The 24,416-nt window shown below is 33.8% G+C and overlaps 2 protein-coding genes across 2 annotated transcripts; both read left to right on the top strand.

Annotated features, from left to right (window-relative positions):
• Positions 1-11,625: 11,625 nt before the first annotated feature.
• Positions 11,626-12,150, top strand: LOC141679758 (uncharacterized). The gene has a single exon (XM_074486170.1). The coding sequence runs from the start codon at positions 11,626-11,628 to the stop codon at positions 12,148-12,150; it is 525 nt and encodes a 174-aa protein (XP_074342271.1).
• A 1,399-nt stretch (positions 12,151-13,549) lies between these two features.
• On the top strand, positions 13,550-22,866 carry LOC141677135 (RNA polymerase II C-terminal domain phosphatase-like 1). Its single transcript, XM_074482899.1, has 17 exons — positions 13,550-14,200; positions 14,965-15,441; positions 15,675-15,885; positions 16,087-16,244; positions 16,408-16,478; positions 16,713-16,818; positions 16,967-17,050; positions 17,325-17,915; positions 18,001-18,061; positions 18,809-18,939; positions 19,120-19,173; positions 19,389-19,485; positions 20,428-20,660; positions 20,763-20,849; positions 21,458-21,523; positions 21,622-21,695; positions 22,128-22,866. The coding sequence occupies exons 1-17, from the start codon at positions 13,943-13,945 to the stop codon at positions 22,234-22,236; spliced, it is 2,868 nt and encodes a 955-aa protein (XP_074339000.1). The 5' UTR covers positions 13,550-13,942; the 3' UTR covers positions 22,237-22,866.
• Positions 22,867-24,416: the final 1,550 nt, after the last annotated feature.

Below are 24,416 nucleotides of genomic sequence, written 5' to 3'. Positions count from 1 at the left end.
AGAAATAAAAATCAGGTACTCCTTTGAGATCTAGAGTAAAAACTGTGGAAGGGAAGACCCAAGTGCATTACTGGTATTAAGTAATATGCATCAGAAAAGCAAAAATAAATATTTTTCTTGGTGACTTTTCACACTCTATGATTACTGGAGAAATACTCTGATAATAGCATAACTTCTGATAAGCAGTCGTGACTCACTTACACTGAGAAGCCACTGTAAAATGGAATTTCAAAAGATGCATAAAATGAGCACAAAACAGTTGAGGTGGACTCATGCATGAACTCATTCTAAAGTAGACTTCAGAATCATGACAGATTTTGAGCAAAGTTCTTAGTTATGCCTTATTTCTAAGATGTACTGAAGTGGATTAGACTTTAATCTTTATCTGATATTTAGCTTACTGCACACACATACACTCCATATGAATGATGAAAATTATTGTGGCGATAAATGGTATTTTAGATGAACGTTTAAGTGTCAGTTACACAAATTCTGAGGACAAGTTATGATGGAAGTTCTGATGATTAAGTTCTGAAGAAATGAAATCAGAATGTGTGTGAAGAATTGCAGAAATAGGCATTCACTTTTCGAGTTAAGAAATCATGTTCTGATGACTGTTAAGTTCTGATATACGTCTAAGTTCTGATATTAAACTCTGACTCTTTACTTGACTTATTTGTGGTTAAACTCTGAAACAGTCTTATTTAAAATTAGAATATGTTTGGGTGAGATATTAACAGTCAATATAATTTGGGTTAGTGGTACACGACTATGCACAGTAATTTTTACTTGTTTCTTGTGCGCATTAAACCCTATTTTACACTTCCAATGGCTGTTTTTCTTCTCATCAGTCTAGGGAGACGAGGTAGAATTAATGTTACCTATCATTATTCAATTTTCCTTGCGTCTCTTGGCATTCTATTGGCTATATAAACCAACACCTCAGCCAACACATCTCTCATTTTCTCTCAAACTCTCAAACTCATTTCTTTTTCTCTCATCACAACCATGGTTAATTACGACTTAGCTCTGAACTATGATACTTTCTCTCTCACCATGAGGTGTACAGAATGGCAGCAGGAATGGCATGTCACTGCCATTCCTGATGAGATTTGGGACTCAGTTCCCCAAGAGGTCCTCACAAATCTCTTGTTCTTCTACATGGACTACCATCGCCATCTTGAGCGACTGGAAGAGGAACGACTGGAAGCTCTCCGACAGCAGGAGCGAATCATTCGACTCGCCATTCTTTTTGTTGAGAGTAGGAAGAAGAAATAATTTCTCCTACCTGTTTCTCTTCACCGTCACCTTTGTCTGGCTTCTTAGCTTAGGACAAAAGCTGTTGATGTTAGGATTTGTAGCTTAGGACAATCTTGTAATTTTGTGATAAAATTTAAATTTCATGAAATGTATTTTCTCAATATATTAATGAAATTTTATATTTAAGCAAGATTTTGTCTTTGAGTCGTTTGATATTCTGATGAATTTTTTAAATCCTGATACTAGCCATATTCTGATGACCTTTTTAGCTCTTATACAAATCAAGTTCTGATTCTGACGTGGAAGTATTTGTTTACTTGGTTTCTTAATGGTCATTCTCTCATTGGTCATATTTTTACAGAATATTGGTCTCGCAGTGAAAATAATTTATTAAGTGGGAACAGTTTTAAATTTTAAAATAACACTGAACCACCTTGATTAATGGGATTACTTGGTAAGTGAAACGGTTTTTCCTTGAAAAACTGCATGTGATAAGTAATGATTACTGAATTCCCGTGCCCATTAATTATCCTTTATTGCTACATGTCTGATAGGTGTACCAACGGTTACTTTTTCTACTGTGTATAAGTAAAAGAGAGAAAATATTATAAAATCTTTTAGTTACTTTCACATTTTATCTCTCTCTGTTTACTTTTATTCTTTCTCATCTACTGACACTTTTTCATACAGACATTTTATCAAACACCTTACAGGCAACCTAATTTCTCAATTTTTTCTCATGGCACCTAAGGATTTGATTATTGATGGAGCCAAGTTTGTACCCAACAACTATGCTGCAATCCTGAACAAGGCTGAAGCTCCATCTGATTTGCACTTTGTGCAAGATCTTCTAGCCCATAGTGAGATTGGGTATGCGTTAACCCAACCTCAAGTCATTTCAAGCCAACAAGTTCTGACGTTCTGGCGGACTGGGCATTTTGATAATGGTGGTGCTACTGGTACTCCAAGCATTATTTTTGAGGTGAATGATGTTGAGCATGTGGTAACTCCTGAGCAGTTCGTAAAGCTCTCCACTTACCAGAAGGCTGCATTTTTTCAACAGCGGAGGAACCTATTCTACAGCAGCTCATGGCCAATTTGGGTTATGAGAAGAGTTTGGCCAAGCTTGGACAGTTGAAAAGGGCACATATCAGGAAGGAATGGAGCTTTTTCTTCGACTACATCACTAAGGCATTCGCCAATAAGTGTTCTAACTTTGATGCCATTCCAATTATGAGTTAACTCATCGGGTATGCTATTATTCACCAAACTCATTTTAATTTTGCAAGTGATGTGCTAGGTTTTATAGGGGATAGGATGACAGAGGATAGGAATGTAGTGTACTTTGCTAGATTCTGTCAGCTTATATATAACTTCTGTTGTGCCGATGAACCCCAACCTACCACTGACTTAATTCCACCCTTTAAGCTTGCAAAACGGGCTTTTAACGACTTGGTAAATGCTGACCTTAAGAAAAAGGTGGTTAGACCCTTACAGATACCTCAGTCTGTAAAACAGATCCTGGTAAATGCTGATCCTCACACCTACAGATCTGTTTACCCTGCTGTTCAACCCACCAGCACATCCCAGACACCACAACAACCATCAGAACATACCACATATACACCTCAACCTACTCAACCCTCTATCAGAACATATTTCAAACCTTCACATATATCTCAACCTTCATCATCAGCACATACTGTGAGGCCTTCATCTTCAAAGCCCAAGAGGACAAAGACTGTACCTCAGACACAACAGAAGAGAAGGAGGATTGTTCTGAGAGATGAGTCAGACAGTGAGGAACAGGTTCCTGTGTCAGAACCTGTTGTCAAATAAGATGAGAAGGTCTCTTCTCAGAAGGACATTGGAATTGGGGGTTCTAAGCTTCTCAAAAGGCTTAGAAGGATGTATTCTGATGAAACTCCCAAGGAATCTCCACCTTCAAAGAGATACAAGAAACAGAGAGCACAAAGGTACAGGGCTAAGTCAGTTTCCGAGGATGAGAAAGCAGCAGCTAAGGAAGGAGATCAAGAATCTCTGATCTCACAAGAGACAAAATTTGCTGAAGCTACTGCATCTACACCTCCATTATCACCAACTCTGGAAACTGCTCAAGATAAAGTATCTACACCACCTGTGTCTCCTATGAATGAACCAGTATCTACTGCAGACCCAAGCACAAGTGCTGAAATTGATATTCACAACCTAATTATGCCTGATGTTCTCTACATAGAAGCTCCACCACCTCAAATCAATCCATCAACAACACCAATTCCTGATGCTAATGAAACTCCAGAATTGTCTACAACACCTTCTCTGCATCTAGACATTGAAGATCAGACTATAGGTGAGCATCAGAATATGGTTGTTGATCAGAACTTGGAAGCAGATCAGCACTTAGAGGATGATGTTGAAGCCTCCATAGCCTCTCATACTGTTCTTTTATCAGAGGATGTTGACTCTGTAAGTTCTGATGCTGCAAATGCTGATGATACTGGTGATGCTGCTACAAATACAGATGTTGATGAAGCTGGTCCTTCTGGACATGCACCTCTACAAGCTCCTTCAAAAGCTGAACTAGTTAAAAAGTTTGTTAGAGGAGATGCACCAGTACCTTGGAGTGAAATTCCTAGAGGACAGGAGTGGACTAAGGAATGGAACTCAATTATTCCTTCTGAAAAGATTCTTGCTGATCACTTGGCAAAAGCTGATGAGATGTTACTTCATGATGATTTCAAAACATAGCTGAGAGTTACTGCCTTGAGTACTAGACATCTTCAAGGTCAACACTCAACAACTCATGCCGAGGTGCATAAAATTCAAGAAGCTTTACTCAAGCAAGAAACAACTATGAAACTTGAAAAGAAAAACTTTTTCAAACCTACCTTTGACAGAGTTGCCTACATTGAGAAAACCCAAGAGAAGCAACAATCTCAGATTGATGAAATTTTGAAAAATCAAGCTTCTCAGCAATCTCAACTCAATGAAATTCAATCCTCAGTGAAATTGCTTCTCTATCTTCTTTTACCTGCTGATGCCAAAAAGGGGGAGAAAGTAATTAAGTCCAAATGCAAACCTGATAAGACACTGAAGAAAAAGGATGATGATAATGACCCGGTAAACTCTGGAATGGGTGGAGGTCGTGGTCAAGGTGGAGGTCTCTCATCAAGAAGAGCTGGAACTACAAGTCATAGAACAAGTTCTGATACTGGGAGAAAAATAACTTCTATACTGGTAAAAGGATAAGTTCTGATGAACTTTTAGATCTTGTTGAAGAAATTTCAAGACAATTATTTCTGAAAAAAAATCCAGGAATGGACTTTGAGAGTCTAATGGAAGAAGAAGCTAGACTTAAGTTAGAAAAAGTCAACTCCAAATCTGAAGCTTCTGTTGTTAAAAAGAAACTTCCTAGGCTAAAGGCATTTTGATAAAAGAAAGGACAAATCCTGTGGCAACCAAGGCCAAATCACAATTGCAGATAGATCCAAGGTCCAAGGGCAAATAAAAAGTTGGTGAACCTATAAAGGTTTATCTGCCTCCTATGGATGAAGAAATTTATGTTGAAGATGCTGATCTTACTCTGACTTCAAGGAAGATTTCTAAGACAACCTCTGATATGGTTCAAGTTGTTCAGAGTCAAGATATAGTTAGTTCTGATATAACCACGAAGCAAGAAACCTCTGACATAGCTCAAATTGACTTGATATCAGAAGATAAGTCAAAGGAAACCTCTGACATTGCTCATGTTAAATCCTCAAGGTTACTCCTACCAGGATTCACTAAAGCCAAACAGACTCACTTTGAAGACTACAACAAGTAATTTTGAAGCAAGAGTGGTTACTGGAAAGGAAAAAAGAGATAAATCTGGATTGGATAGTGCTGATGAAAGAAGAGTGCAGAACACAACCAATGATCCAACTTTCTTAAGTGAACCAAGTGTTGGAGCAACTCCTGAAAGATTGAATCAACTAGAATCTGTACAGATGGTCTATCATACCTTCTTGAAAGAACACATCTTGTTATATTTCATGACAGATGGTAGGGTTTACTATATAAGGGAAAATGCTATACCACTGAAGTATTTTGAAGAACTAGAACATGTTTTATTCTTATTTTAAGTGAATGACAGAATAACAGAAAGTGCTGCAAACTATTTGAAGACTCAAATTCAGAGACAGAAAAGGCTTTACTGTAAAGTCTGACAGCACATACTGTCCAAAGTACAGAGATCACAAGGGTGATATTGTTGATATGAAGCCTAATACTGCACATATCAGAACATATCTTGGTATTAAGGGACTTGGATTCAATCTAGAGTCTGACAAAGCCTATGTCATAAGACTAGATCACGAGTTGAGAAAAGCAAAAATTAATGATCTCGGATATGCTATCTTCCAAACTGGTGAAGATACTGCAGAACTTAAATATGCTAAAAGAAGGATGATTGATGAACTCAGATATGCTGAGAGATGTTTTTTAAAGAATTATTTCAGAACAACTCCTGACATCAAAGAGATCAGAAAGTTAAACCAAGTCAAGATTTATAACTGCTCAAATTCTGATATGTATACAGACTGAAGTTGTTATCAGAAGTTAAAGTTGGTAAAGCTTTAAGGACTGTAAGTTGTAGTTATCTAGTCAAATTCTCATGCATTTGTACTTAATATTTTTGACATCATCAAATATCTGTTAAACTTGTATATTATGCTTATTTACAAGTTGGGGGAGATTGTTAGATATATTTGATAATGTCATGTCTAATATGTTTTATGTTTAGTTTTCAGATCTTACTTAAATAGGACAAATTAGTACTTAACTGAAATCAGCACTTATACTGAAGTCAGAACTTAAGTGATCAGTACTTAAGGTTCAGGAGATATTTATCAGGAGATAATATCAGGACCTAAAGGAAACTTTCAGATAAGGAAGGCGGCTGATTGAAAGGAAAGAAGATCAAGACAAACGTAAGAAGAGATATGCATGAAGAAGGAATTCTGTGAAGAATGGAATACTTGGAAGAAAAGATAACTGATTGATATATTTTAGGAAGCAGAATTATATTCCATATCAATTAGCGATTATCTTGTAACTATGTAATATATAAACACAGACATAAGGTTTACACTATAAGTGTTATCATTATCGAGAATATTATTCATTGTAACCCTAGCAGCTCTCGTGATATTTGTTCATCACTGAGAGAGGACAGTTCCATATTGTAACAGAGTTTATTGCATTGAATAAAGTCTGTTTTCTGTTACTTGTGTTATTTGAATTCGATTTGATTGTGCTATACACTGTATTCAACCCCCTTCTACAGTGTGTGTGACCTAACACTTGATGATTTTATTAAAAAAAACATCTTGATAGATTTTACTTAGTGAAAAATGTAGCACTCGACGAATAAGGATTATAGTCCCGATGAATGACTCAATATAGTCCCGACGGATGATGATTTATTATCCATCGAGTGAGTAGCTTGTGTAACAATAAGTCTGTAGCACATTTCTGCATACACATTGTTTAGATTCTGTAAGTAGTACTCAAGTCATGTTGACTTTAACTAGATATACAGAATAGATTGATTAATTGTACATAGATGATGTCTTGTAATCCTACATAAATGAAATGAAGTCAAGTGCCAGATTGCTACCCGACGGATGAATAACAATGCCATTCGACAGATGATCAACTAGACAACCCGACGGATGATCATGAACTCGACAGATGATCATGAACCCGACGGATAAAGAATTCAAACATCTGTTGAAAGTGACAACACAGTCACATGCGTCGAGTGTATGTAAATGGAATGTGGAAGCCTATTCAACTGGGTTTTAGAGAACAAAGAAGCATTGTCATTTCCATGCTATTATGAAGATATTCAAAGATGCTGGAATAGAGTAATGAAGTAGCATAGTATTAAACTTGATAGTTTTTGTTTTATATTTTGTCTTATTGCTTTGTAATCTTGGTGATATATAAACCAAGAAGCAGCAAATAGAATAACTAACTAAGCAACCAAGGAGAGAAATATTTGTAAGCTGAATTCTTAGCTTTTCTCTGCATTCTTAGTTGTTCAACACTTGTAAGCCGCTGTGAGCTTTTTGCTACACAGAGTTCTCTCGATATATATTATATATCTCTGGTGGATACATTCAAATCCACCAAAAGGTTTTTAAAGACTTGTGTTTTTAATTACTTGTGTTTTGATTTATTTGAAGTTATTATTCCGCACTCTGTAAATCAATTCACACTGATATATATATATATATATTTAAGTTAGAACAATTTTATTGAAGAAAAAGTTTCAAGAATTCCATTCAACCCCCCTTCTCTAATTCTTGTTGAATTGTTAAGGGACTAACATGGATACCAACTGGCCGGGTTTGATCCGAACTTTAAAATGTCCGAATTTTTCAGAAACAATTTGGGCTAAAAAAATTCCGATATTTATATTTTGTGCTTTGATCGATGTGAGTTATTTCGATACCGAGAAATTAATATATTAAATTATAAGAGGGAATAATTTAGATACAGAAATAAATAATATTCTTTTTATTTTACATTCAAGTGTTCTCATTTATCAATTTTACACTATAATTATTGTTATTTTTGTACCAAATCAACAATCGATCATATATAACTTGTTCTACTTTTAATAATAAATATAGTTTTTAAAATATATTAAAAATATCGTATATTTATAAATAATATATTAGAAAAAACTAAATTTTATCCGACTTTTTGAAAAGTCTGGACTTTTATCCGGGCCGACGGACTTTTTTAAAACTGGATTTTTATTCAAACTTTTCAAAAATACGGGCTTTAATCTGGATGCCTCGGGTTTTGCGCCGAACCAAACTTTCAAAAAAAATGAGGCATATTTAAAACCCGCAATCCAGGTTTAACCAGACCGGGCAAATATTTTGAACATCTTTAATTATGAGGATTATGGCTGAGCATGAATTTTTTGAACGACTTAAACCGTCCAATCTAAACCATCCAAACCAGATTTACGGTTTATAAACGACTTGGTTTGTTGACGGTTTGAAATTTTAAAAACTGATTTTTTTTGGTTTGGATTCGATTTGTTACCGTTTATATTAAAACATTAATATACATATGTGAGTAATATATAATATTGATGATAATAATAATAATAATGAAGTTATAATCTAAAAATTATGTAAAAGATTAATCATAGAATTATCATCATAATGACTTTTAAAAAAATATGGAGATTTCAATTTTTATGGATGGATCTGATTTTCATCCTTTTAATTTTTATTCAATAAAAGTACAAAATGTTGGATTCGACGGGATCCAATCCATTATTTGTGGCCCATCGTATATTATTATTAATATTCTAAATAAGGCTTGAGCCTAATTAATAACTAAATATATAAATAGCACTTAATATATATTTAATTAATACATCCGATATATATCTATTTGGATATATATAATGGCTTAACTACTCAATTCCATAACTTTGATGGACGGTTATGGGTTAATCCCATTATGTTAGGTCCCGTTATTCCCTCTATGTATAATGAACCTTATGTTAGAACAGTACAATACGTTTTCTCATAATATTCAGAAAATACACATACCCCATCATTACCTATAGAGGACAATAGTGAAGATCAAATCCCTCAAGTACTCAAGTTCTCCGCTCTCTCTCTCAAGATCATCGATGACCTCTTTCGATTCAAGTACGCTTCCGCTATTAATCTATACTCATAATTTTGATCGGGAGATGCATGTATATATTATGTCATATTTATATACATGATTTAGTCTAACAATTGGTATTTGAGCCTACCCCATGATTAAATCTCTGAGTTAATAATTTTAATATATGTAATGATCTTGATTATTGTTATATTATATTCAATTTATAATCTGAATAGTTGTTTATCGATTTTTCGATTCAAATATTATACGTAATGAGTTTGCTACAATTTACGAACCGTGAATGAATTTGATTGTTGTATATTATAATAGCCAATCAATAAACATGTACAATCTAGTAAAAGATTTATTGAATTGTTCATCATGCGTACTAGATTAATCATGTCTAATACTTTGACATGTATATTGATAACGACTGTCTGGTACATGGTTCAGTTAAGTTAAAATTCACACACACACACACACACATATAGGGGGTTGTTCAAATAGAAATTAAAATAAAAACTAGAAACAAGCCCAGCCCACATGAATTTAAATACACAACCTCATACATAACTCTTACATGCAGCCTGTTATACACAGCGCACTTAATTCCCTCCATTTTTAAATTATTTTTTTCTGTCATTCAACGAGTTTTTTTAAACTTTGACTTCACTGTATTTTGGTACTTCCTTCAACGATCAGTATGAATATCATATGTGCTATATTCCGGCGATAAATCACTAATTATACTTACGAGAATCACTAAAATTTAGCTAGTTTAACTAATAATATAAAAGAAATAGAGAGAGATATTGAACTTTGTTGGGCCTGGTCCACTTATGTGGGTTATGGTTTTATTAAGCCCAAATAAATAAATGGAAAAAAACACAGGAGAAGGTCCGAGAGCAAACAAAGAAATTAAAAAGGGGGAGACAAAGCGTTGCTGTGAGTATGGTATTCATACTGATATACTCTTTAATCACTAAATCGTATGACAACAATCACTAAACTGTATATAGTAATCACCAAATTACACATAGTTATCACTATATTGTACATATAAATCATAATTTACATGGTCTGGTAAGTTAGGGTTTAGGCCCTAAACCCTAAATAGATGGAATATTTATCAACTAATTTTTTATTATTAGAAAGAGCTAAATATTTTTAAAACCTATAAGGAATCGATGAATCCTAAAAAATTAACAACTATTAAATTAAGTTCCAATTTAAATTTTAGATATTAATTTCTAGAACTTGAATTATTAAATTTTGTAAACAGACAAAACACACTATTCAAAAGAATGTTGAAGAGAAAATGAAATTTAAAGAAACTGAAATACAAGAAAGTCAAGATCAATTTCAAGAGTAAGAACCAAACAAGAAAACAAAAATGAACAAGTGAAAGAGGAGGACTGTGAAAAAGATAAAAAAAAATTACTATATTACACATGTTATTCACTAAACTAGTAGTTTATGTGTAAAACGTAAAAACGTATAATAGGAGATTAATGGTTTATGATGGGGGAGAGAGATGGGACACCAAGAGAAAAGTGTGGTACAGGAGAAATGCGACAAATCGCTAATTATGCTTATGAGATTCACTAAAATTAAGAAAGTTCTGAAATTATAGTAATTCCGATTAAGTGATTCTGTTAAGTATAAATAGTGATTTATCGTCGGACTATAACAAGTATGGTATGTAAATTGATCGTTGGGAGATGGAGAAAAATATAGTGAAGACGAATTTTAAAAAAAGTTTGTCGATTAATGGAAAATATTAAATTAAAAGCAGATATAAAAGTATTTACGTATAGATGTACAAATGGAGTTACGGTTGGAATTGGAGGGAGGAGAGAGAAGGGGTTGGATAAAACTTGTGTGGTGGAGATTCAATTCAAGCTATAAAATTAGTGGTTGTCATTGGTTTCTAGTTTTTAGGATAAACTTGGTTTCTATTTTACCATCTCCATATATATATATATATATATATATATATATATATATATCGTGGCAATTAGTTACCGTAACAAATTATACGTGTTAATCTTAATTTTAGTATCGACGGTATGCATCAATTTATTTGGTTCTTTTATGACCATTATTATAATTTAAATTATTTATAAATATATGTTTATTAGATTTATGTTTCTTTGGTACATTGATTTATATATAATTAGAATTTTAAAGGGATACTTATGATTATTATTAGACCCTTATATTAATTATTATTAATTTTAACTATGGAATAATTTAGTGATTACTTAATAATTAAAGTTTAAGATGCACCAATGAAAATCTTTTACTTTAATTTTCAAGATAATGGTAAATCACATAATGTACGTGTACAAATTAATGTACAAATCGACCCAACAAAAGATTTATATATTGAATTTGTAAACGGAATTTTTAAAGTTCAAATTATACGATTTAAATTATTGTCTGCCCAATAGTGATATAATTTAATATTTTACTTTTGGTAAACTTGTGCTTCATGATAAATTAATTTAATATTAATAATCGGCCCAACGAAAGATATTAATATTTTATTAATTTTAATGGAAATAAAGTTTTTGTGTATTTTAATTTTCTTATTTAGATAAGTTGGTTATCCCTCTTATGTATTATATGGTGAACTAATTATTTTTCATCACGTGTATTAAATTAATTGTACTTTTATGCATGATTGTAATTCACCTTGATTCAACATTTGATCAGGTTTCACTTACCAACTACTTTCCGCACATTGAACCATTGAGTGGTTCTAACCTTGATTATGCAATAAGGGTTGTAAAAACTGCTGCCATTACGGCTGAAAGATCTGCTGAGCAAAAGGCCGATCATGTAAAATGGAAGTATAACAACCGTGTTTCCTTGATAATTCTCAAGGGCTCCATTACTAGTGTAATTTGTGGAGCAATCTCCGAATTTGATAATGCAAAGGAGTACCTAGCTAACATTGAGGAACAATTCAAGGCTACCACTAAGGCTCAAGCCACTACACTAATCTCAAAAATGATCACTCTCAAGTATAATTGTTCAAGTGGTGTCCGTGATCATATAATGAGAACAAATAATATGGATTCTCGATTAAATGACATGGACATGAAAATCTCTGAAGGTTTTCTTATTCACTTCATACTGAATTCTATTCCTGCACAATTTGGTCCTTTTAAATTCAATTACAATACGCAAAAAGAGAAGTGAAATACGAGTAAGTTGATTTCTATTGAGTTCAAGAAGAAGAATGCCTTAAGTTTGAGAAGGTAGAAAGTTCTCATGTTGTGACCACAATACCTATTGAAGGAAAATGAATGAACTTTGGAAATAGTAAAAAAAAAGAATTGATGCAGTTGTCGCGAAATACAAGGGACAGACTTTTGGCGCAAAGAATTTTGGAGGTCCCAAATATAACTTCTCCAAAGCTAAATGACACATAAGGAAAGAATGTTCTAAATTCGCGAGTGGTTAGATAAGAAAGGTAATGCATCTATTAATGTTTGTTATGAAGTTTTCACATGTGAGGCTCCTTAAATACAAGGTAGATAGATATTGTTACAGTTGTGCAAATAACTAATTCATTGCAGAAATTCCTTTTCGTGAAGAAGATAAATGAAGGGGACCGATATTTGCTCGCTGGAAATGGAGAGAAAGCCCAAATTGAAGCTGTAAAAACTTTTCGTGGGAAAGTGATTTTAATTTGAATTTAGTTGATATTGTTTATATTCCCGGTATTACTAGAAACCTTATTTCTGTTTCAAAGTTAGACGCTTATAATATTCGTTTAAATTTGAAAATAAAGTGTTTTCTCTATTTCTTTATTCTGGGTATATTGGCTATGGGCTGTTAGAGAGAAACCTTTAGAGATTATGTTTGATGTTTCTTTTAGTGAACCTTTAATTTCAATGAAGGTGCTAGATAAAGTTGCGAATGTTTTTAATAGGAGAAAAATGAGTAATGAGAATTCTTCGAAATTATGGCATGAATGATTTGGTCACATATCTAAAAACCGAATAGAAAGACTTGTTAAAGTGGAAATTCTCCATCCTTTAGATTTCTCGTATTTTGACACATGTATTAAATGTACTAAAGAAAATTTTTTAAAAATAAAAAATTAAAAGTTTGAAGATAATCCAGACATTATTGAACCGTACTCTTTAGGTATAGGTGGTTAAATATAATATTTTTAGTATTAATACAAGTTAATAGAAATATAATAGGTTATTCGTTTTTGTTATTTAGTATAATATATATTATAATATAAAAACTATATATTTTCAAAATTTATTTATTTTTTATTTAGTTTATTTTCGTTTCGTGTATCTATATCGGAAAATTAAACTCGATACTTATTTTATTTATATTTTTTTATGTTCGTGTATCAAAATTTTCATACCTGATATCAATTATTTGTGTCATTTTATACGATTTTCACGGTATCGTTTATCGAGATCTCTACCCAAAACCCAGAACCCACAACTTGATAAATAAATAAAAAAGATAAGGATAATTGAGGAAAAATAAAACCCATACGTTAGACTTCCACAACCGAAAAAGCACCCTCATTATATACTTATTACATATGCTCGCACAATAAAAATATTATTTTATGATATTATACTCACCTTCCCCACAAATTCAAGAGAGAGAGAAACAAGTAGTTTTAGAGAGAGAACAAATTTGACATCACCTTCTGGATCTAGGGTTTCTCTCCTTCTTGATCAATCAAAAATACAAACACATATACATACATATTATTATATAATTGAATCTAAATCATCTTTTTCATCACAGATCTAAAAAGGGTTTCTTACAAAAGCCTAATCTTGGTTGTTAATTCAAGAATTTCACAGATCTGATTACATATAACTACTGTGTGTATATTGATTATACACGCACACACATACTTAATCAAGTTTGAATTTTTATGTGATTTTGACTTTGATTCAAGACTGAAAACAAACATATACTTACAAATCAAGAAAAAGGGTCATCAAATATGTATAATTCATCGTCAGTTGTTGTGTATGAAGATGATAAACTTATTGGAGAAGTAGATGCTGTGTATGTGGGAAACGATGTCGTTTTGGAGGAGATAAAGATTAGTCATTTATCGAATCCAAGTGAAAGATGCACACCTCTTGCTGTTCTTCATACTATATCTAACAATGGGGTTTGCTTCAAATTGGAGTGCAAGTCGCAGTTTCTTTACTCACAGCTCAATCTTATGCATTCTACATGTCTGAGGGAGAACAAGGTATATTATATACTTAAAACCCACATTTTTAAAATTCGAAAATCATCATTTTTAGCATTAAAAATTGGATCTTTGGCCTTCAAAACTGAATCTTGAACTTTGGGACTGTTTTTACAAGTTGCCCAGATGGACTTTTGGACATAAATGAACACTGGACTTGCTAAAGACTTGAACTTGGTTTTGGATTAAGTGGATGTAGATAAAGATTAATAAAATTGGGATTTTTGGATTGTAATTCAAGATCTGCCCGGAAAGTTTCGAGAACCATTTGTATGAAGTATTGTAAATTGTTTTGTTTTTGCTAGTTGACCAAATCAAGATTTACCCAGAAAGTTTCGAGAATTGATTTAATGAAATCTGTATTAATTACTACTTTGTAGGTACTAGTTGACAATTCAAGATTTATCGAGTAAATTACAAGGTTGATTTAATGAATCTGTAGTTAGCAGTTTCTGTGGATTGGATAATTTAAGATCGACCCAGAAAGTTCCGAATAACAATTGATATTTATGGTTTAAGATCTACCCAGAAAGTTTTAAGATGGGTTTTAGTCCTAGTGCAAGTCTGTGTGGATTAACTGGTTTAGGATTTTGGGATCTGCCTAGAAAGTGTTTGGAGAGCTAATGTTGTGAATTTGTAATAAGTTTGTTCCTTTGGGCTTGGAAAACCATTGATTTTTCTTGCAATTTAATTTAAATGTATTTGTAAACACTTGGACGTTAACTCCTTCATTAACTCGTGTTTTTGTTTGAATTATGTGACAGACTGCAGTGATGCCTCTCGGTGATACCGAGCTCCATCTGGTTGCAATGCTTTCTCGGAAGAATGACAAGCAATGCCCTTGTTTCTGGGGCTTCAAGATTACAAGTGGACTATACGACTCTTGTGTTGTCATGTTAAATCTTCGATGTCTTGGCATTGTATTTGACCTTGATGAGACGCTCATTGTTGCTAACACGATGCGGTCATTTGAGGACCGGATTGAAGCTTTGCAGAGAAAGATAATCTCTGATTCTGATCCACAGCGTGTTGCTGGTATGCTTGCAGAAATTAAGCGGTATCAAGAGGACAAGTTTGTACTGAAGCAGTATGCAGAGAATGATCAGGTAGTGGAAAATGGTAAGGTGATTAAAACTCAACCCGAGGTTATCCAGGCATTGTCTGAGAGTCATCAACCGATTGTTCGTCCAATTATACGTTTACAAGACAAAAATGTTATCCTGACGCGTATCAATCCACTGGTGAGTATGTCATATTGAATTACTAGCGTGATCGACTCTAATAGTAATTTACTTGTCATCTGTTAACTAATTACTGTCATCTTATGTGTATTGAGAGCTAAAAACGTTGTATAATGATTTCCATGCTGTTATATGTCCTGCATTTTTTTATCGAAGTAATATATATGTCATACCAGATACCTTTAGTTTATGGTTGCATTGTAATAACTTTATATATGTTTTCTTTTGTATAGATACGTGATACAAGTGTCCTTGTGAGATTGAGACCTGCGTGGGAGGATCTTAGAAGTTACTTGATTGCAAGAGGTCGTAAGCGTTTTGAAGTATTTGTTTGCACAATGGCTGAAAGGGACTATGCTTTAGAAATGTGGAGGCTTCTTGATCCAGAGTCGAAGTTGATAAACACAATGGAGATATTAGAACGCATTGTCTGTGTCAAACCTGGTAAGTAAAGATAAACTCATACCTTGGCTGCTTATGTTATTTAGTTAATATTTTTTTTCTTCTACTTCCATCCTTCCAAGTCTTCCACAGATTTTTCTGTTGTGCCCAAAGTAGATTGTAATAAGTATTCATCATCCTGTATGATTGCTTTCTTGCTAAGTAGATTCAGATCTTCTACCACTTACTTTTTGCACCCAACAGGTTTGAAAAAATCATTGTTCAATGTGTTTCAAAATGGGAACTGCAACCCTAACCTGGCATTGGTAATTGATGATCGTCTAAAAGTGTGGGATGAGAAAGATCAACCTCGTGTCCACGTTGTGCCTGCTTTTGCTCCATATCATGCTCCTCAAGCTGAGGTACTAGTCATGTGTATTGGATATTTCTTTTTTCTTTTTTCAATCCATATAGCTGTCCAAATCCGTGTTCTCTAAAAAAACTATGTTGTCTTGTATAATGTGACTATTTTTTGGCTATACCTTAGTTGTGTCATGCACCTCATGCAACCCTTTTTTTTTGTAGGCCAACAATGCGGTGCCTGTCTTGTGTGTTGCAAGAAATGTTGCATGCAATGTTAGAGGTGGCTTCTTCAAGTAAGGATATAAGAATACAAAAGGATTTGACATATAAATTCTAACACACCATTAACTTGAATTAATTAATAAGGATTTATTTATATATGTGCACATCTTTCTGTTACTTTATTCTATTTCAAATATCGGCATTTGTGGAAGCGAAAGGGTGAAAGGGGGGGTTCTTTTGTATGGATTGAACATGTTAACGTACCTAGTTGTTTGTCATGACCAATACTTTTTTACTGTACTCAGAGACTTTGACGAGGGTATTTTACAAAGTATTCTAGAGGTCAAGTTTGAGGATGATGTTAAAGATATCCCTTTACCTCCTGATGTGAGCAATTATTTGATTTCAGAGGTCAGTGCTTTCAAACTGCTTTCATCTTTCAATTATATTAGGAACTAAAGCATAGTTGTTTTAGTCAAATGATAACATTAGTAGTACTTTATTGTCTGGACATAAGCATAGACTCTTTAGCAATTGAGGTTACCTGCTTGCTTTTCAGGATGATCCCTCAGCTTTGAATGGGAACAAAGATTCACTTTCTTTTGATGGCATGGCAGATATTGAAGTGGAAAGAAGATTAAAGGTATTATCTCTTGATATGATGATTCTACATGGCTGTAGTCTAACCTAATGATACATTTTTCATATAATTTTCTTGGTTTATGCTTTAGTATTCAATGAATTGCACTTTCGGGAATAGCATATGCCTGCATTTTGAATGTTTCTATGGCAAAAGTTTATTCTTTTGCTTTAAGTTGCTTATGACTTGTAACTTGTAAGTTGTACTTGTCTTAAATTGGTGATACTGTACTAGATTTAAAATTGACTTCAGCAACTTTTTTTAATTGGGAGTCTAGGATGAAACTTCAGCTTCCCCTGCAGTCCTTCCAATAGTCACTACTGCAGATCCCAGGCTTGTTTCTCATGTAGTATATCCTCCTCCTGTTATAAATCCTGCACCAACAATGCTCGGGCAAGTTATGCCTGTTCCCCCTAAATCATTGCCACAAGTGACTTCAATACTTAAAACTGTGAACCAAGTTGGCCTTTCAGAAACAAATTTACAACATTCTCCTGCTAGAGAAGAGGGTGAAGTTCCAGAATCTGAGCTGGATCCTGATACAAGGAGAAGACTTCTTATATTGCAGCATGGTCAAGACATACGAGATCCCCCTGTTGAGTCTAAGTTTCCTGTAAGACCACCTTCATTGCAAGTTTCTGTTCCACAAGCTCAAGGACGTGGAAATTGGTTTCCAGTTGAGGAAAAGATGAGCCCAAGACAACTGAACCCAACGGTGCCAGTACAACCCAAGGAATTTCCTTCACAACTAGAGCTGCCACCTGTTGATAAGCAGCAGCCTCGTCATCCGCCCTTTGCGCATAAGATAGACAGTTCAACACCATCTGATATGGTATTTAATAATGAGGGTCAGATGATGCCTAAAGAGGTGTGTATCTGTTTTGTTATCTGTGCTTATACAACTGAGTAATTACTAAAAGTTATTTAGGCCTTATTAATTTTTTGAATTGTAGGCTCTAAGAGATGAACGTTTGAGACCAAGTCCAACATTGTCTACTTACCCTTCATTTCCAGGTACACTTGTCACTTTATGCCAATGACGATAACATCAAATTATCTTTAATGCAAAGCATATACTTCTTTAGGAGTACTATTAAGTGTACTATTAAGTCTCATTTCAATGGTTTCAGTTTTGGAGGCCTTCGATTTTGTTATGTTAATTTCATATATGACAAATTAGTTTAACAAAAATATATACTCTACTTCAATTTTGCTCAAGAACCACCAAAATCACTTTGCTTCAAAAATATTTACTCAAGTTCAATTTCTTTCAAGAACACCAAAATCACTTTGCTTCTACATAAGATGCTTATAATGGAAGTAGAACCTGTATCATACATGAATTTAGGTATGTTTTACATGTGTATTGGTACTAATAATCAAGCTACTTTTGGTATTTTAATATTATTGTGAACTACAGATATACTTGTTTATAGAAAAAACGTTAATGTGTGGTATAAGCACTGAATTATTATATCCCTTACGAGTAATATGAGAAAATTAGTTGCCATTATTCTATCTCGAGTCCTGTTTAAAAAATTATTTTTGTTCTTTTTTAATCTGTACTTATTGCTCCTTATTTCTATGTTCATCCGTATAGAAGATGAACATGCTGTTTTTACTATATGTTAACATGCATATACCCCAAATTAAAGTTTATAAACCAAGTCACTATAAATACAACATAGCAATTAGAGAGGATTCTTAAGTAATGCAACTGTGAATATTTACTATATTAATTGCTTGCATTGTATTGTGAAGGTGAAGATGTTTTCTTAGTTCGATCATCTTCGAGCAATAGGCATCTTGATTCAGAACATGGACGAATTGAAAAATCTGCAGCAACTCCGGTTAAAGCAATACACGATATTGCTTCTAAGTGCAGAACCAAGGTATAATAAACGATTATCTTGTCCCCTTTGTTTCTATATGCCTTCAATGAAATGATATTGTCCCCTTTGTTTCTGTGTGCAATCATTGAATGTTGTAGAAAGTATCAGATTCTGGTTTTTTTAGTTGTATTCCATATGCATGTCCTAATTGCGCTTCTTGCCTTTTTCTTATGTGTACAGGTGGAGTTCAGGTCAGCTTTGGTTCCAAGCATAGAACTGCAGTTCCAGGTTGAGGTAATGATTGCATTGCTTCTGCAGCTATTTACTTGTGTTAAAATTTAGCAATTACGACAAATTTTTAAAAAAACATGTCACTTCTACTCAGACAGTGAGACAAAAAGATGTATCCTCCTTATGTTTGGAGTATTAGCATTCTGTAGTTTTTCACCATGACTGGTTTGCATATATATGGTGTACAGTAAGGCTTCATAAAATATTATATATTGCAGGTCTGGTTTGCGGGAGAGAAAGTAGGTGTGGCAACTGGTAAAACAAGAAAGGAAGCTCAACAAAAAGCTGCTGAGGAATCACTTCTCAATTTGGCTAGTAAGGATTATATTGTTGTATTCTTTCTGACATGTGTTGGTGCATATTTGATCTTGCATATTAGTCAGTTGGTGGATTAGGCTTTATTTGTCCGGATCATTTATAAGTTGTATTTAAACATCAAAACTTGATTTATCGATTATATGTGTGTAATTGCTCACACACACACATGTTAAACTCCTCGCACACGCATTGTATCTAGACTCCCAGCAGGGTCTCGTTTTTTCGCCTTTATATATTCTGATTTATAATTCGTAACTTCCATGGAAGTAAGGATGACCATATTGCTGATACAGGGAGAGTGAAAGTCATAGATTGAAGGCGAATCAAATATTGTGAAGCAAGTGATTTGATAGAAGTGAAGTACATTTTTTCGATGTTAGGAAACAAGAGTTAACTTAAATGAAACATGTATATATTGGCATGTCTTTGTTTTCTATATTTGAGAAGATTAGTTACCAATTTAGGATGATGTTTTGAAATTTATTTACCTAATTTGAATTATAGGGAGCAGAATAACCTCTGATGCATTGCCTTACTCTTTTTTTCTCCTTAAATAAAACTGCCGATTTTTTATTTTGAAGCGGCCACTGTTTATATTTATAATATTTGAATTACAGTTCTCGTGAAGAAATAATCATGCTGATTCTAAGAAAGTATCTTTTATCTAATGGCAAAGAGTCTGTACCTATATGTCTCTGTTGATTGGGTATGATATTAATAATGCTAGTATAGAAAGAGAAAATTGAACAATATGATTGTAAACCAGTAACATGCTTTGACCACTCCTTCCCTTTATAGTATTGATTAAGCCAAGCTCAATCTGAGATTGAATTGAAATTTCATAATGACCTGCCTTTAGCCTGTGACTTTCTCGGTTTTGTTTTTTGTTTCTGGGTTTGCTCTGTTTTATTCTCACTATCATGTATTATGCTTTTGCAGATAAATATATATCACATCTTAACCCTAACAGTGGCCCTGTGCATGAGGATGGGAATAGATTCCCCATTGCCAATGGGAATGGGTTTATGGGTGATGTAAATTCTTTTGGATATCAGCCATTGCAAGATGAGTCTTCGGCATTTCAATATGGGCTAGGACCATCCAGAGTGATGGATCCAAGGTTGGAGGGCTCTAAGAATTTGATCGGTTCAGTCTCTGAACTTAAAGAATTAGTATGACTTTATCCAGATATCCTTACCTAATTCTAATGTGACATGTTACCGATCAATATAAATTTGCTTGTGGTTTAATGGATTTGTATTTTTGATTCTCAGTGCATGATGGAAGGTCTTGCTTTTTCTTTTCATCCTCAGCCACAATTTTCTAATAATATGGGCCAACATAGTGAAGTTCATGCACAGGTTAGCAAAATAGGATATTTTATTTATCTGGTTTTGATTATAAACAATTTTATACCTAGTCCACAGTTCACTAATAAGAAATCTTTGCTGCTAAGAATGTGTTTTCACTTTTGGGTTAAGTCGATGCTATTCGTTGTTTACCATCTCCTTCCCTCTATCCAACCTTTCCATTTCAGTTTCGCCTTATATAATTTAATATCCTTGGTGTGTGAATTGTTTTTTAAGACTTGCTTTTCTTTCTTAAGAGACTTGTGTATATTATCTCCATGTAATTGAAATAAATTGTGTAATTAAGGAGTTGCAACATGACATGTCCTTGACCTGTTTCAACTCCAAGTTTATTTAGGTCCTCCTGAATCTTTAAGATGATCTAGCACCCAAGTTCAATATCATTATATCAATCAGTTATCGCAGCTAGACATGTACTGTCCTTTACTATGAAGCATACTTGACTTTGAACTTCAACGATGACTACTTGAACCAGATTGCTCTTTCTTTTGGCATTTGAAGAAGTACATTAGCATGAAGTAGCAATACTTCAGTAAATACCTTGTTGGTCAGTTTCTTGTGTCTTCCTTCTCTCAAGATCTTTTTGGTTAATGTTTTAGGTTGAAGTAGATGGACAGGTGCTAGGCAAGGGATCCGGGTTAACATGGGATGAGGCTAAGGTGCAGGTACCTCCATAATCCCTTGTCCTGAACTCCTGAAAAATAATAATTGTGATATAGCAAATCAAACTCTTGTATCTGAGAACTTGAATATGTTGGTTTAGGCTGCTGATAAAGCTCTTGGAAGTTTGAGATCAATGAATGGTCAATTTTCATACAAACGTCAGGGATCTCCGAGGTGAGTGCTCTTTCCGATGCTAACACAGACTAGTGACCTCTATCATTATAATAAATGGTGTAAAGATGTAACAGTGGTGTATTTGGTAGTTTGGAACAGTGCACTTAAAATTTTGAGGTATAAGGTATGTGGGAAAAAAATAGTTGTCATTTGGTCATAGACTAAGAATGTCCTGCATGATAAGAAAATTTCATAATTGGTGGAACTATTATTAGATCCAAATGATCTTTGGTATTGCAATTCCTTTCAAAAAAAGTTATCTCTTATTTCTGCTTGAAGTCTTTAGAATGACGTCTAATTTTAATCACTCAACTTGAGGAAATTTATTAATAAAAGTTGACATGGTTTATTTGAAATTTCAAATAATAAATCTTGTAAATAGTAATACATTTTAGATACTGATTAAATGTTTTGTTCTTTCTTAATCACCAGGTCTTTCCAAGGGATGCCTAATAAAAGATTTAAGCCAGACTTTCCCAGATTTATGCAGCGAGTCCCGTCTTCTTCTAGGTACCCGAAGAATGCGTATCCCATGCCCTGACAAGCCCTGACAACTTAATACCTTCTCTGATCTGTTTTGGTGAAGTCTCTTGTATGTTGGTGCTTGTTGCTGGTTGGTTTCAGCTTTAACTGCTGCCTGCTTCAGCCCTGCTTCCTTCAAGACTGTAACATTGTACCAAGAAAGTCATAGAGTTTCTGATATTTTCACCTGTTTTAAAAGGCATGGGAAATGCATTACCAGTAACTTTTAGGACAAGTCAATTTTCGGAATACCTGGTTACTCTTTTATCAGTTATGTATTACCAAAGCTCAAGGATCAGACTCATAAAGCAATACGAATACATGCAACACCCTTTTTGCAAGTTGAGCAGAGCTTGGCTGATATGAATGTATAGAAGTAGTTTTGCGTGTATTTTAAGCAGAAAACCACAGAGCTTCACGTTGATCCGAGGTGGATTCTGGCTATTTCCAGAGCACATGTTCACCAATGAAAGTTCAACAGCAAAGCCGTTGAGCAGCTTCTATGTAGCCATGTAAGTTCAATTCCTCGCGTTAGAAAGAGAAAGACATGCTTGTTGAGCAATTAGGAAAGTAGGAGATTTGTAGTTTGGCTGATGGATTCAGTTTGTATGTAACAATCTTCAACTATATACATAGCTGGTTTGTTATACTTTACAATTCCATTATTCAAAACACAGGTTTATCATATTTCAGCTTTCTGCGTATATTTGTGTTGACATTATTTTCATTGGTAAACTCCCGTTTCAGCAAGACAAGAATCGGGTTCTCATCTTCAGCAAAGAAAGTTTAAGGAAGTTAGAAAATTTTAAATAACTTTAAACATACAAGTTACAACATATTTGGCTACAATGGTGGTTATGGTGTACAGCGTGATACCGGTTACCATAGTGCGGGTTGGTGTAATTGTATAAGAACAACTTAATTATAATAAAAAAATTTAATAAAAATTAAAGTTGGTTCCTTTCTTTTTGTCGTGTTAGCTGCCTTGCATTGTTTTACTTTTTCTTTCAAATAAACTATATTTTTTTAGAAATAAATGTAAAACTATAATTGATAGCACATGTGTTAAAGAGGGATATATATTTTTTTTCAAGTGTATTTACAAAAGAGATCATGAACCCTTTATATAGGCTCTCTACAGGTGAGTTGCAAGTACAGTAAAAGTAAAAGCAGTAATAGGTTACATGAGTTTAGAAAATTAAGAGATTTTGTTCTAGAAAACTCTTAAACATTCATATTACAACACTCCCCCTTGAATGCCCAATTTTCAATAATCGTGCCTCGTTAAAATATTTATAGGAAAAAACCCTATTAGGAAAAAGAGTATATCGATTTTGAAAAATGTATTTAAGTTTTCTGAGACGACGCATCTCAATCTTATGGACCAATTTTTCATAAATCATTGACGGCAATGACTTGGTAAACAGGTCTGCAAGATTGTCACTTGAACGAATCTGCTGAACTTCATTCTCTCCATTTTCTTGAAGATCATGTGTGAAGAAAAAATTCGGTGATATATGCTTAGTTTTATCACCCTTAATATAGCCATCCTTCAATTGTTGGATGCATGCTGTGTTGTCTTCGAACATCACTGTTGGGACTGTCCTATTATGATACATGCCACAAGGCTCCCGAATATACTGAATTATTGACCTTAACCAGACACATTCTCGACTAGATTCATGAATTGCAAGAATTTCTGCGTGATTAGAAGAAGTAGTAGCCGAAGATTGTTTAACTGAGTTCCATGAGATGGTTGTATCTCCGTAAGTAAACAAATAACCAGTTTGTGATCGAGATTTGTCTGGATCAGATAAGTAACCTGCATCTGCATAGCCAGTTAAAACTGCATTGGATTTATTAGAATAAAATAAGCCCATATCAGTTGTACCTCGAAGATACCAAAAAATATGTTTCACTCTAGACCAATGTATTTACGTTGGGGCAGAACTATGTCTTGCTTACTGAAAATGCTATATCAGGCCTTGTATTATTAGCTAGATACATTAATGTTAGGTCCCGAATTAACGTAGAAGGGATGTTGAATACGATAATCACTAAATTAAAAAATTCTTGAGAGCAATAGTATTTGGAACAATAAAACGAGGAACACAAGATATTCAGGGAAATATATATTCGTATATAAATCCGCGAGGGGTGTTGCTACACTCCGGTAAATAAATTAACCAGTTACAATCT

The sequence above is a fragment of the Apium graveolens genome, chromosome 8 (genome assembly GCF_009905375.1).
Source record: "Apium graveolens cultivar Ventura chromosome 8, ASM990537v1, whole genome shotgun sequence".
NCBI classification, from domain to species: Eukaryota; Viridiplantae; Streptophyta; class Magnoliopsida; order Apiales; family Apiaceae; genus Apium; species Apium graveolens.
Note: the sequence above shows the minus strand (reverse complement) of the source record. Positions and strands in the feature narration are given on the sequence as shown.

Coding starts and splice junctions, on each gene's coding strand:
- LOC141679758 (XM_074486170.1), top strand. CDS start 11,626: ATGATTGTAATTCACCTTGATTCAACATTTGATCAGGTTTCACTTACC.
- LOC141677135 (XM_074482899.1), top strand. CDS start 13,943: ATGTATAATTCATCGTCAGTTGTTGTGTATGAAGATGATAAACTTATT. Junction 14,201..14,964: donor CATGTCTGAGGGAGAACAAG/GTATATTATATA, acceptor ATTATGTGACAG/ACTGCAGTGATGCCTCTCGG. Junction 18,940..19,119: donor CTTCTAAGTGCAGAACCAAG/GTATAATAAACG, acceptor TTATGTGTACAG/GTGGAGTTCAGGTCAGCTTT.